We start from the raw sequence: 14,784 nt of genomic DNA on the forward strand, positions 1-14,784 counted from the left end.
ATTACAAGGGATGTCAGGCATGTCAGAGATTCGGCAAGATTCAGATGGTGCCGGCATCAGTAATGAATCCTATCATTAAGCCATGGCCGTTCAGGGGTTGGGCCATGGATATGATTGGCCAGATTAACCCGCCATCTAGCAAAGATCACCAATGGGTGTTAGCTGCCACGGATTATTTCACAAAATGGGTGGAGGCAGTACCCATGAGGTCGGTGGCATCGAAAGATGTGATCAGTTTCGTTAAAGAGCACATCATTCATAGGTTTGGGATTCCTCAGACCATTACGACCGATGGAGGATCGGTCTTTATATCGGAGGAATTTAGAAAGTTTGCCGATGACACGGGGTCCAAGCTAATCAGATCATCCCCGTATTATGCCCAGGCTAATGGACAGGCTGAAGCATCCAACCAGAGCCTTATCAAGCTGATCAAAAGGAAGATCGATGAATATCCTAGGCGCTGGCTTGAGGTGTTGTCAGAGGCTTTGTGGGCATATCGTATTTCGTGTCATGGATCCATCAAGACGTCACCATACCATCTGGTCTACGGTCAAGACGCTGTGTTGCCATGGGAGATCACGGCCGGATCAAGGCGTGTTGAGTTTCAGAATGATCTATCGGCTGAAGAGTATGCAGCCTTGATGAGCGATAATGTGGAGGATCTTACAGAGCTAAGACTTTGGTCACTCGAGAAGATCAAGGAAAACAAGGCTAAAGTTGCTCGTGCATACAACAAAAATGTCAAGCCGAAAGAATTCCAGGTTGGAGACCTAGTTTGGGAGGCAGTGCTACCATTGGGAACTAAAGACATGAAGTATGGTAAGTGGTCTCCTACTTGGCATGGACCATACAAGGTTGATCAGGTCCTGCCTGGAAATGCGTACATGCTTGAAGAATTAGATGGTGTCAAGTTTCCTGTAGCCATCAATGGCCAACACCTCAAGAAATATTTTCCGAGCATGTGGGAAGGCGACTAACAAGAGCCGATGAGATCCATCTGGCTGCATTATAAAAGGCCAACACGTTGAGTTGGCCAGTAAAAAAATGAGATAGGCCAACACGTTGAGTTGGCCAGTAAAAAAAGCAAAAATGAGATAGGCCAACACATTGAGTTGGCCAGTAAAAAAAGCAAAAATGAGATAGGCCAACACGTTGAGTTGGTCAGTAAAAAAAGCAAAAGTGAGAAAGGCCAACACGTTGAGTTGGCCAGCAAGTAAAAATTATATGAGAAGCAAGGCAGCTGATGTGTAACCATCGACTTAAGATGTTTTTAATAGATACGAGTTTCAGTTTAACAGGCAACATTAAATGTTTTCTGAATTATTCTACTAGTTCAGGAATCCTTCTATGGCATGGATGGCTTCTGCACGTATGGCGTCGGCTCTTGCTATGACTGCTTCGTCGTTTTTGTCATCGCCCGTTACTATCTGTTGACTCAAGGTGTTGATTTCTGCAAACTCTGCCCGTATTTGCTCGGTTATTTCTTGGGCTTCTTGCTTGGAGTTTGCAATCAAGGCTTTCTCCTCTTGGATCAGTCTCTGTGTGGTGCGGACTTTTTCTTCGAGTTCTGCCAGTTCTTTCTCCAGGAGGCTGAGTCTCCTTGTACTCGCTGAGATATCGGCTTTGGCATCCAGAGTTGCCTTCTTCTGGTTTAGCATCTTGCACTTTTCAGCGATGTCGGCTTTCAGAGGAATTTGAGAATGCCTTAGTTCTATCCTCTGTTGCGCTGCTTTCACCTCTGCCCGAAAGAAGGGAAGATGGCCGGCTGGCCAGAGCTTGACCCGAAGTGACTCTGGGAGTTGGGATTCTATCTGCTCGAGGACTTTCTGTATTTTGCTGGAGTCATCGACCAGGGTACTGATTGGAGCAGATAGCAGATTTTTGATGAGTTGAAGCTGATCCGCGAGGTCAATCGGCTGCTGTGGTGGTGGTACTTTCGCTCCAGGGGCGATCAGACCCATTGATGCCGGGTCAAAGGAGAGCAAATCTGAAATATTGAAGCCCTGTGGAGATATCAGAGTTAGTTTTGGGAGCAAGGTATATCAACAAAGTTAACGGCTGATTTAGAATCGGCTCATGCGGTGTTACCTGTTGTGAGGAAGAAGCGATGGTCGGTCCGAGTGTGATCGGCTCAATTGGGGCAACAACAGCGACATCTGCTGTTGCAGTTTCTTCACTACGAATTTCTGCTGGGATGATGGGTGGTTCTCGCTGTTCTTGGACTTCAGTTGTTCCAGTATCGACTTCATGAGCAGCGGTTCTCTATTGTGATGGGCTTCCAGTGCTAAGGATGTCTTCAGCTGTGTCCTGGAGGAAAGATTACAATCAACCAGAGTACATGTGCATAAGAAAGGAATTTTTCAGAAAAAGTTTCAGAGAGTGAATTACCTGGTTGGTATTGGATTCTGATCGATCTGAGGGAGGCTATGCTGTCTTCTTAATGATTCGTCGTGTGAAGATCTTTCTTTTCTTAGTTGGGTCTCGGGGGGCAGCACTTCCAGAGATTTGTCTCCACTTAGAGGCCGACTGGGGTGAGTCTGGCTGAACAGTCATTATCATTTTCTTCATTGGTGGTGATCCCTTGCAAAAAAGAACATCAGGGGCAGTTTGGAGAAAGTGGAATGGCTCCCCGTTACTGGTCATGGGTTCTGGACCATCTTGTTGCTGTAAACAAGGTGAGCAAGGTTAGCCAAGTAAAGCAATAGGAGTCTTAGAAAGAATAAGTGCATGGATCCAGTACCTCTGCCTCGGGGATTGTATATTCAGGATCAATTTGTTGCAGTAGAGGGCCTAAAGCTCTTCTGAATACATGAGTTTTCCACATTCCCCACCATGTGTTAAAGCCGGTTGACGAGGGAGTAAAGGATAGATCGGCTGGTATTGGAATGTGGAGATTGTCAAACATGTTGTAGCATCTTGAACTGGTAAGACCGTCAGGTAGATTGGCTCTACTCTCCACCAAGTGGTGAATATGGAAGTGGGGACGGACTTGTCCTAGACCAAATTGCCGAGCTGCTATGACTGGTTGATAGGTTTCATAACCTGGTTTGATGATTCTGTTGGAAGTGCTTATGTCGATAGGAAGGAAGCCAGGTCGGATCATTAGAGAATATATATGCCGAGTGCTATTGTCATCGGCAAAGCTATCCAGCCTGAAGGTAGTTGGGTTCTCAAAGGCTTCAGATTCAGTGAATGGAAAGTAGAGGGAATTCTCTAGGCCTTTGTAGAAAACTCTAAACCATTTTGTTGCATCTGTTGAGTTCAGTTTACTGCCAGGGAGGCTGAATAGGGCTTTGCCATAGTTGGTGCATCTAATTGGCTTGCCATTCTCGTCAGGGAAGGAATTCTTGGCTAGGCTTTGAAAGTTTGGAATCTGGTGCTGGAAGTAGAGTTGTGCCCATAACTGAATGAACCACCAAGGGCCTCCAGTTCTGAGTTTCCTTTGGCTAAGCATGCTAGTTGTCATCAAATGGAGACATCTATATGTTTCTCCGAGGAAAAGTTTGCCTAGGCTGATGCGGTTGCCATGGGCCAGATGATAAGCCAAAGGAAGATAATTCTTGGTTGGGGCTAAGGAAGGACCACAGAAGATGAAATGTTCTAACCAAAGAATTAGAAAGGTTGTGTGTTCCTTTTTACCTACTAGACCTTTTGTTTTCATGTGCTGGTTCATGTAAGTGCTCCAGTTTGTGCAGTCTGTTTTAGATGAAAGTTAGAAGGGGACTTCTACCATTCTGTGAGCTGCAGGATCAGGGGACCTAATGTCTAGGCCAGTAATCATGGTAACATCTAGCTGAGTAGGGGTCATGGGTCCATGACCAAAGAGGAAACAATTCAGAGCGTCGGACCAGAAATAGCCGATGGTCTTCAGAAGGTTTTCATCTTTATCTAGGGGGGTAATGATAGACTGAGTGCATCAGCTATGTTCAGTTCTTGCCACAAGGGCATATAGGTTTTTGCTACTCTGCTATACCATGTAATCCAGCTTTCAGGTGGATTAGGCCAGGCTCTTAAGCAGTCGGCCCAGGAATTTAAATTGATGTCTTGACTCATGAAAGGGATTCTATTCACTTCACAGGAGATCAGATCCGTGGGATTTTCATAAACTCGTGGACCAAGACAAAAGAAGTTGAGATTGGAAGGATGCGGCAAAAGTATGTCTGAGGCCTGGAGTTTCAAAAATTCAGAAATTTGTATATGGTGTCATATTTCAGAGCTTAATTTATTCGGAGGATTGATGAGCTGAAAAAAGTTGAAAGGATGGGCTGAAGATTACATTCAGGCCGAAGATTGCCGTATCGACATTTGGAGATCTCGCTGTTTGAGCTTCAGAGTCCGCCATGGTTCAGATCTACTATCTTAGGGTTTGGTTGTTTTGTGGGCTCTAGTTCAAGTTTTGGATGCTGTGAGTTTCCGTTCAAACTTATGAAGCGGGATTCTCGAATTGCGCTCGGATTTGGAATATCTGTTTCTAGTTGGGTTCAAAGTGGAGGTGATGTTCTGTTCTTATACTGGTTGCTTCCAATTTTGAATTCCGTCGGCTCTTGGTTATTGGTAAAGCTTGATGCGGTGCCATCGGCTTTTGGAAGGTTGTCCGAGCAAGAAACTAAGAGATGAGGGACTTTATTCATTAAAGGTAAAGTCTTTACAAGGGAAAGAGCCGATTTGACAAAGGAACGAATCCTTCGGCTCAATCTATGCTACAGTACTACTCCTACAATACTTCCTACCACCCGTAGGTGCCTAATGCCTACGGCGCTTGGGGATTTGCGCCGGCACGTCTCCGCCGCTACTGTCATTGCCGTCGTCGTCGTTGCCGCTGCTCTCGTCGGCGCTGCTGCTGTTGCTGGCTTCGTCGTCACCGCTCCAGCCGCCGCCGCCGCCATCACTATTTTCCTTGCTTTCCTCCTCGGAGGAGCCAGGGAACCGGAATGCCCTTTCGGCCATCGGGTCCTCCTCAACAGAGGAGGAGTCGATTTCTTCTTCTGAGGAGGAGTCGGCTCCGTCCCAGGAGAAGCAATCGTCGTTGTTCTCCTCCGGCTCTTCCTGGAACAGGAGCCGGAGGTCTTCGTCATCGGTCTTGGGTTCGTCGTCCTCGGAGACGACTTCGAAGTCGAACTCCTCTGCATCCCAATGCAGAGGAGCGAGTGCCTCGTGCGCCGCCGTCAGATCATACTCCGGCGTCGGTTCCCGGCTCTCGGAGATGGGGTCGAGGGAAGAGGAAGAGGAACTCGAGGGAGAGGGGGAGAGATGAGAGCCGATTGAGTTGAAGCTAGAGGAGGAGGAGATCGCCATGGCTACAGGAAGTTGGGGTTTTCTGCGCAGTTGGCTGAGGGAGGAAAATGAATTTGTGGCGAAAGGAGTCAGTTCAGGGTGAGATTAAATCAAGAAAAAAATGGAAGATGAATCGGCACTTTCACATTCCACGAGGAGCCAGTTGCAGAGACGTTCCGTCTTTCATGGTGGTTATAGTGCGTTTTAATGAGCATCAACGGGAAGATGAAGCGACGAAGTGGTTTTGGAATTATCATTGCCAAAACCAGGGGGCATGTGTTATCACCATAAATTAACAGGTTCATTAATGAGCCGCGAGTGAGTTGGGCTTAATGAAGAAATTAAAGGAGGCTTACGAATCGGCTCCTGCGTGAGCGTTTGGGCCTTGTGGGCCATGTATCTTTAGATTTAGTTCAGTTTGAGTTAGAGATAGAGTCCGATATGGACACGTTAGTTTAGATTGTTGTCCAAGTCTCCGGACTATAAATATGTACTCTATGACATTTGTCAAAGGAGGAACGTCATCACGTTTTGCAAACAACAACTCTCGGCGCACCGCCACCCCTAATTCTAGGGTTTCGTCTAAGTAAGCGCTATGCTGCCATGATCGCTTCTTGCGATCAAGGCAGCGTAGTTCTTGCTTTTACCTTGGTATTACTCGTACTGAAGCGTTTTTGATAGCGAGTAGTGCTAGTTATTCTGATTTTCGTAGCATGATTTTTAGTAGATTCATCGTGCTTTTGTTGCTTATCATCTACGAACATCATGTCATCTCTGTGCGATCATGTTTTAATCTTATACTAATTCCCGTTGCATGGAATTAGTCGCGTAGAGATGACACTCTGCTCCTTTTTTATCTAGTAGATCTAATCTGTTATGGTTAGTTCTTATACTTAAGAATTGGCGTAATATCTGCTAGTTTAGGCCTTGCAAACGAGTTGGACGATCCGGCGACGTATTAGATGCTTTGCCTTGATCTTAATAGGGATTGATCCGGGAATTGGCTTTCGCTTGTTCTTAGGCCTCTTTTCTGGTCAAGGTTCAGTTATCTTTTACGCTCGTTAGGCCTAACTACGTGTAGAATGTTCCGATCTAGCAGTGAAGCTTTTACCGTCATGGATTAGATTAGCTAGATTTAATTGAAGTAGTTTTTGCAGTTATTTGCTTTATCCATTACCATCTGGATATGCAGATCCAATCTGACACCGGGACTCGATCGGCTCTTTAAACCCAATGCAAGAGTCGTCCCGGGGAGCCGACCACGACTCGGACTAATGTTTACACGTGTTTGTGCTTGTAGGCAAATCGTCAAAGGCACGTTCGCACCCTCCTGATCGGTTATAGATCAGGTGGCACGCCCTGCATCTACGGAAGAGACGGCGTGTGCCAGGATCTGGGCCGTTGACCGAGGAACCGGTGCCAGCCAGCGCCCCGGCAGCCTCCCGGCTCCTCGTGTTGCCTGTCACTACTCACCGGTGGGTTTTGACTGACAACACCTAATTACTCTGTAATTTGACCACTAATTGCTACTGTAACCATCCACTAATTGTGCATTAATTATATTTAATAGATTTGTCTAGAGCCCTAATTGCAACGTATGCATTAGTTTTATATTAAGTTGGCATCCGAACATTCAATGTGACAGCTACTTAAAAAACCAAACGAGATCTAAGTTCTCTCTGATCAGTTTGGCAGGGCTTCAGCTTCAGCTCCCTCAGCGGTTCCTGCTGGAGCCCTACCAAACACTCCGAAGGTGGAGCGGCTCTGTCATGTAGATTGTGAGAGCCGCGAAACCGGCTTTGCTGCGAAAAGGTGGAACAGATAGAGCCACAAAAGGCAGATCCACCTGCTCTAGCTCCAACTTCGCTCTTGTTTTTAAGGGAGCCGGAGCCCTCTCAAACAAAACCTATATATAAATAAAGATTGGGAAGGCGTTGGAGGATTCATCGTCATCTTTATTAGTTGTTATTAATAACTACCCTCCTTTCTTCACAACTTTGTACGGATATGAGTATATGATGGGATTGCTTGCCTTTAACAGAAAAGGAGTGTACATCTTCCCTTCCAATCGACCGAAAAGGCAAAGATTTGAATAATATAACGGCTGTGTTTAGTTCACTGACGCACATCACATCGAATTTTACGATACATGCATAGAATATTAAATATAGTTAAAAAATATAACTAATTACACAGTTTGGTTGTAAATGACGAGACGAATCTTTTAAAACTAATTACTCCATGGTTGGACAATAGTTGCCAAATAAAGCCGAAACGTAATACAACAACTTTTTCGTAAACTTTTCGTGAACTAAACACACCCAACATGTTCATCCATGCTGCATGCCATGCCATGCCATGCCGTACAATAAACCATGCATCAAGCTGACGCCACTCTACTGTCACATTTCACAATCTACAGGTATAATATATAGTAGCTGATTATAATGCGCACTAGCATTAGCTTTTTTTTTTGCGGGTAGCATTAGCTTGTTGATCATAATGGTTAAAGGTCTCTTTTTGGTAAGACGTACGCTCTCAATGAGCAGAGCAGATCCACTAGCAGCAATCTAGTAGAGTAGCATGCATAATCTCTTTTCCCGAAAAAAAATCCAGTGACATTGCCGAGGCATGCAAAAGACAAAAACTTTGTTAAGTAAAGGCCTAATGATATGTACGTTATCCAAACTTTACAATAATCCTCGGTAGGGAGGGGTACACACTTTGATAGCTAGGGCACGCCCACAAGCTTTTTATCTTTGCTTTGCTTTGCATTCCATGGGCTCAATCTTTTTGCAGAGAGTGGTGCCTCCCTTTCTTGTAGCTTTAAATTTGCGCCTTTGCCTAGCTAGCTAGCTCTCTCAAAACATGGATAAGATACTGCTAGCTGTTGGATCGGAGAACACAAGCTTGTGTTCCAGACCATGTAAGAGTATAATTCTGCATCAGGCTCTCTTGCGTGTCTGAATCATGAATTCAACGTTGCAGTAGAAACATGCAAGCTGTCCACTCGCTGCTGTAACCACTGAAGGTGACCATTGCCAGGTGCTCGGTGCATAATGTCTATAGATGCAATGCAAGTGGATATTAAGTATTAACTTGCAGTTACTGATCGATACGACTGAAAATGACCATTAGTTGAGTAGGTGCTCAGTGCTCACTGCACCATGTGTTTCCTGTCTGCAAACTGCTAAAATATCAGAGAAAACTTTAATTTGGTGGAAGCACGCACTATGCCATTACAGGTCTAGTAGTAGCGCTTGTCGGCGATCGACATTTCATCCAGGTCAGTATGGCCACTTGCTGCAAATGCAATTGTAGCCAAGTGCAGTGTGCACCGTGGCATGTGCTTTGCGCATCGCGACAACTACTGAGGAATGTGAGTACTTTATCCTGCCTGTGATGAGTGAATTGTCAACCGTGCAGTGTGATCGTGCGCTTGGTCTTTGGATTGCAGGTACACGGGCGTCGAGTGTCGGCGGGGAGCTGCTGTGGAGGTGCTGTGGCCGATGGACCGTGCGGTGGACGGCGGTGAAGGGCAGCCGGGACCGGAGCTCGGACCGGGCGGCAGCTGTGGCGTCCACTCCTGGATCGAGGGCGCAAGCGGCGACGGAAGGCGGGTTTCTTGGTTTGCGCCACAAAACCAAGGAGGCGGACGGCGGTTGAAGACACCAAGTCGTGGAGGCACGGGCGTCGGTCTCGGGACTGACGGAGGCTACGGGCGTCGGGCGGCGTCTAGGGCCGTCAGAAGGCCGAGGCGGGAACGGCATCTAGGGCCACGGCGTGGAGGCGGGAATCTTCCCGCGCGTGAGGTTTTGGCGGTTTTCTCAAAACCGGCCACCTACCCGGGTTTCGCGGACCGGATCTTCGTCGACGTGGCGGCATCGCAGCAAAGACTTCGAGTCAAATAAAGAAGCTCCGCCGTCGATCGAGGTTGTACAGCAGGGTGCTGCTGTCCCGACCGATCTGACCGGTCCCCTGGACCGGTTTGACCGGTCTGGCCGTAGCAGCCGGGTATAAATACCCCCACCAGCCCGTGGCTGGTTGAGTCTCTTGAGACTTTTGTTTTCTCTTCGTTTTTCCTTCTCCCTGCCCCTGCTCTAGGTTAGGGCCAAGGTCTCCAACGCAAATGGAGGTTAGATTATAGCTAATCACTTCGATTTAGAGGGTGGATGATGGTGTGGTCGGCTTTAGGTTTTGTATAGGTGAATTCATTCGTGAATTATTAATGAAATTGTGTTGAGATTCACCCGTGTGTGCTGAGCTTTTCGTCCTCCCCTTCCCTTTGTGTTTTTGGACTTGATTTTTCCTCCTTTGAGGTGTTTTGTGCTTGGAGGAGTCAAGTTCTTCGATTCGTGGTTTGATGAACTCGTTGTGACTATTCTAATCTATCTAGCCTAGTGCCAAATCTGCAGGAATCGCGAGTTCTCACGGATTGAGATTTTTGGGTTCTTGAGAAAACCCCAATTCTCTTTGATCTTCTCTCAATTTCTCACGATCTATTAATCTTTTGGGAAAGATCTTTTGGGAATATGTTCATGGGGTAGATGCGAAGCTTTTCTCCAAGTTTCATTCCATTTGGACTTCGTTTGCTCGAGATTTGATATTTGGAGCTTTGTTGGCGGGCTGTCTGGGAGCGACCGGTCTGACCGGTCTGTGCAACCGGTATGACCCGTCTGCAGTTTGAATTCCCAGCCCGACCAGTCTGACCAGTCTGTGCAACCGGTCTGACCGGTCTCTGCAGTCTAGTTCTGCATTTCGACTCGCTTTGCTTCCGCGCTGCGACCTGGGTCTTCTGCTTTGAGATAGCTTGTCCATAGCTATTCTCGCTGACCTAGGTTGGAGGGCTTGCGGTGATTTTGGGACATAGGCCGACGTTTCAATTTCGGAAGAAATTTTGATCGGCTCCCATTCACCCCCCCCCCCTCTGGTCGCCAGTTTCGGTTCCTCAATTGGTATCAGAGCTTGGTTGAGGTTTTCAGTACCTTAACCGGTTCGAAAACCACTCGGCGACCATGGCGAGTCTTGGTAAGATCCCGGTGTTTTCCGGCGAGGATTATGCCTACTGGAAGGTTCGCATGAGAGCCTTCCTGCAGAGCATGGGAGCCGATGTCTGGGAGATTACCACGAACCAGCTTTACGAGGTGCTTGCTGTTCGGATCACACCTCTCCAGGTGGCCCAGCACGAGGCTAACGCCAAGGCCATCAATGAATTGTTCGCTGGCGTTTCTCGTGCGGAGTTCTCACGCGTTCAGTGTTTTCATGAAGCCCATAAAATTTGGACGTGCCTTGAGAACTACCACGAGGGTACACCTCAGGTGAAGGCCAGACTGTTCGAGACTCACCGGCGTGAGTACGAGAACTTCACACAGGAGCCGGGTGAGAGCATTGACCTTATGTTCAGTCGTTTTCAGTCGATTGTGAACAAGGTCAATGCGAACAGATCTGCTGGTGCCCTTGAGTACACAGAGCACGAGAAGGCTATCAAGTTGCTCAATGCACTTGACCGCTCTGTGTGGGATCTCAAGGTGAACACGATCATTGAGTCTACAGGCTATGAAACTCTGACTGTGAACGAGCTTTTCAGCAAGCTCAAGGCCACGGAGGTGGATAACCAGACACGAGCCAAGCTCAATGGTGCCCCTGCTTCCAAGAGCGTCGCTCTTGTGACTGGCCCAGGTGGATCGAGCTCTAACGCTAACTCTGCTCTTGGCTTTTCAGATGAGCAGCTGGAGACGCTAGGCGACGACGACTTGTGCCTCCTCATCAGCAAGTTCCAGTGCGTCTACCACAACAGGCAGAGAAAGAAGAACCCCGGGTGCTACAACTGCGGCGATCTGAACCACTTCATCACCGATTGCCCCAAGAAGTCTGGCGGTGGCCAGAACAACTCCTTCGACTACTACCGCCACCGCGACCGCGACGAGGGAGGCTCCAACAAGGAGCGTCGGCGCCACAAGCACCGTAGTCGTGACCGGGGAGGACGCTTCGACAAGAAGTCGCTCAAGAAGCGCTTCCAGTACAAGGCCAAGAAGCGGGAGAAGGCCTTCCTGGCGCAGCTCAGTGACCTCGACAAGAGCTCCGACACCGACCGCTCTTCTTCACCAACCTCCGACGATGACGACAAGAAGAAGAAGAAGCGGGACAAGGAAGCCACCGGCTTCATCGGCCTTTGCTTGGCGGCCGGTCGGTGCAAGAGCTTCTGCACCATGGCGGGCGAAGCCGATGGTGCTCGTGCGTCTTCAGGTGGACATGCTACACCGACGCACTCCGGCTCTTCTCCTGGATCCGAGAGCGATTCAGAGGTAAACTCCACGATCGACCTGCTTGATACAGAGGTTAGTGAGTTGTACGCTGCTCTCGACAACCAGAAGAGGCTGCTTAAGGAAGCAGCTAGAGAGTGTAGAAAGCTTAGGACTGAGCTGGCTTGTGCTAGGGAGAAATCTAGTGAGGATGAGTGCGCTGGCTGCATATCTCACATGAATGATCTTGTAGCTCTCCATGCCAAGCATGATGAGAACGTCGCAAACTTAGATGTTGCTAAGACTTTGCTTTCTGACGTGTCTCACGAGCTAGCCAAGGCCAAGCATGAGCTTGAACTTGTCAAGGACGCTCCCATTGTTAGTGATGTGCTTGAATGCGATGAGTGTCCTATCTTCAAGTCTGATCTAGCTTCTTTACAGTCCAAGTTTGCTACTGTTGTTTGTGAACTAGAGGAGCTTAGATCTAGGCCTGCTTTGCTTGGCGCTTGTAAGCTTTGTCCCACGCTTAGGTTGGAGCTAGAGGAGAAGAATGCTTTGATCAAGTCTTTTGGAAAGACTAAGGTCGTAGAGTCTAGCCCACCTATTGACAGCTCTGTTTGCCCTGGTTTGATTGCTGATTTAGATAGTCGTGCGGTAGAGAAAGCCAACTTAGAGAATGAGAATACCTATCTTAGGGCTTTTCTGAGTTGGGTTTCTAGCAGTGAGCCGCAGTTGTGCATGATGATTAAGCAGTTCAAGCGTGGTGATGGGTTTGGGGTCGGTTATACATACACGAAGTCAGACTTTGACAGGTTATATGGTAAGATTGGCAAGGCTGCTGAAAACACTGCTAGCATGAGCACACAGCCTTCGCTTGTTGACCCCGCAGATGGTGTGCTTAAAGAACCACCGAAAGCACCTCCGCAGAAGCAGGTTTGGGTTCCAAAGCCCAATGCGCTGAGGAACCCCCTTGACACGCTCCCTGCTGCCACAGCCCAGGTTGCCCAGAAGAAGAGGGCTGCTCCTCCCCGTCCGCAGGCTAGGCCTCCACCTCCCAAGCGTGAGGTGAGGTACCACTGCGAGTTCTGTGACAAGGAAGGTCACCTGGAGGAATTTTGCTTCAGGAGGAAGCGAGCTGTGAGGAGAGAGCAGGAGAGACGGAACACGGACATGTACTCTGCTCGGGTGCATGGTCCTTCTCGGCGTGGTGATAGGCGAGATGCTAGGGCGCGCCGTGTAGTTGGAGGTTAGGGAGACGGATGTGGTTACCGTGCTCCAGCAGGTGGTTGCTTTGCCGGTCTTGCTCCTGGTCGTTTTCAGTACGGCTATGGACCACGGGACCGAGGCTTTGGAGGAGGTTTTGAGGCTCCACGCTTTCCTCGCGGTGGTGTTCGTCTGTGACGTGGTAGACGGGACGGGGGATACGCTTTGTCTGGTTTTGCTAACCCTTCTATAGAGCAAATGGCTCGACACTGGTTTGCTTCTCACTTTGCTAACCCCAGTGTTGAGACATTTGCTCACACTTTGTCTCACTACTGATGTGCAGGTCGGAGGCTTGGAAACAGGTGGATCATGGACTCCGGTTGTTCGCGCCACATGACCGGAAATGACAAATGGTTCTCCAGCGTCACCCCGATGCGCTCAAAGGAGTACATTGTGTTCGGGGATAATGGAAGAGGAAAGGTACGTGGACTTGGCGCTGTTCGATTTTCTGATCGCTTTACCCTGAGAGAAGTTGCTTTGGTTTCGAATCTTGGCTTTAATTTGCTCTCTGTTTCGCAACTTCTTGATGAGGGGTTTGAGGTTCGCTTCAAGGAGGGTTGCTCGCGTGTTTTGGATTCCAGGGGAGATTTTGTTTGCCGGATTACACCTCGCGATCGGGTTTTCTTGGTTGATTTCTCTGGAACTCCTTTTGGCCCTTCTCATTACTTGATGGCTGGTCCTTCTTCTGATTTGTGGAAGTGGCATAGGAGACTTGGACATTTGAGCTTCGATTTGTTGTCGAGACTGAGCTCACTTGGCCTGATCCGAGGATTGCCCAAATTGAAGTTTGAAAAGGACCTTGTTTGCCATCCGTGTCATCACGGTAAGATGATTGCTACTTCACATCCACCTGTTAATCAGGTGATGACCGCTCACCCTGGAGAGTTGCTACACATGGACACAGTTGGTCCTTCTAGGGTGATGTCTGTTGGTGGGAAGTGGTACGTTCTTGTGATCGTGGACGATTTTTCTCGCTATTCTTGGGTCTTTTTCATGAGAACCAAGGATGAGGCTTTCGAGTTTGTTCGAGACTTGATCTTGAGGTTGAAAAACAAGCTACCCCAGGCCATGAGAGCGATTCGCAGTGATAATGGCACAGAATTCAAAAACGCTTGTTTTGATGACTTTTGCAGTGATCAAGGACTTGAACACCAATATTCTTCTCCCTACACTCCACAGCAGAATGGAATTGTAGAGCGGAAGAATCGGACTCTGGTTGAGATGGCGAGGACGATGCTCGATGAGCATAGGACTCTTCGCAAATACTGGGCTGAGGCGGTTAACACCGCTTGTTATGTGTCCAACCGCATTTTCTTGCGTGCTTTCATGCACAAGACTTCTTATGAGTAGCGGTTTGGACGCCAGCCCCGTGTTGACCATCTCAGAGTTTTCGGTTGCTGGTGCTTTATGCTGAAAGATGGAAATCTTGATAAATTTGAGTCTCGCTCGTCTGACGGTGTTTTTCTCGGTTATGCTTCTCACTCTAGAGCGTACCATGTGCTGATTAATTATACTAACATCGTCAGAGAGACTTGTGAAGTCACTTTCAACGAGACTGCACCGTGCAATTCTTCTGTCTTTGAAGTTGCAGGAGATGATGAGCTCGGCACCTCCATCTTTGAAGATGAGGAGGAAGAAGCCGCAGATGGCGACGCTGAGGCTACCACGCGTGCTGTGGACCCAGCTATCTCTGCCACGAGCTCGGATGATGACGACGGCCCCGACCCGAATACGTCTACTTCCCGGGGGCTTTTCGAGGAGGTGACTCAGGCTTCACCAGCTGCACCTGAGGAGACACCAGTTTTGGTTGAGGAGGAGGCGACTTCGACACGGGAAGCACCGCGACACATTCAGCGTCGTCATCCACCTCAACAGATGCTAGGTGATCTCAACGAGCGAGTCACCAGGTCCAAGGTAACAAGTATCGCTGGCTTTGCTCATTCAGCGTTTGTTGCCTCTTTTGAGCCCAAATATATTGGACACGCTCTTTCTGATTCTAATTGGG

General features: G+C 48.3%; 1 protein-coding gene across 1 annotated transcript; it reads right to left on the bottom strand.

Moving 5' to 3' along the window:
- Positions 1-4,743: 4,743 nt before the first annotated feature.
- LOC120670342 lies at positions 4,744-5,295 on the bottom strand. Its single transcript, XM_039950426.1, has one exon. It carries the CDS (start codon positions 5,293-5,295, stop codon positions 4,744-4,746), a length of 552 nt encoding a protein of 183 aa, XP_039806360.1.
- Between the last annotated feature and the right edge of the window lie 9,489 nt (positions 5,296-14,784).

The sequence above is a fragment of the Panicum virgatum genome, chromosome 4N (assembly GCF_016808335.1).
Source record: "Panicum virgatum strain AP13 chromosome 4N, P.virgatum_v5, whole genome shotgun sequence".
NCBI classification, from domain to species: domain Eukaryota; kingdom Viridiplantae; phylum Streptophyta; class Magnoliopsida; order Poales; family Poaceae; genus Panicum; species Panicum virgatum.

Bases quoted from the DNA above. Each gene is read 5' to 3' on its own strand.
- LOC120670342 (XM_039950426.1), bottom strand. From the start codon at position 5,295: ATGGCGATCTCCTCCTCCTCTAGCTTCAACTCAATCGGCTCTCATCTC.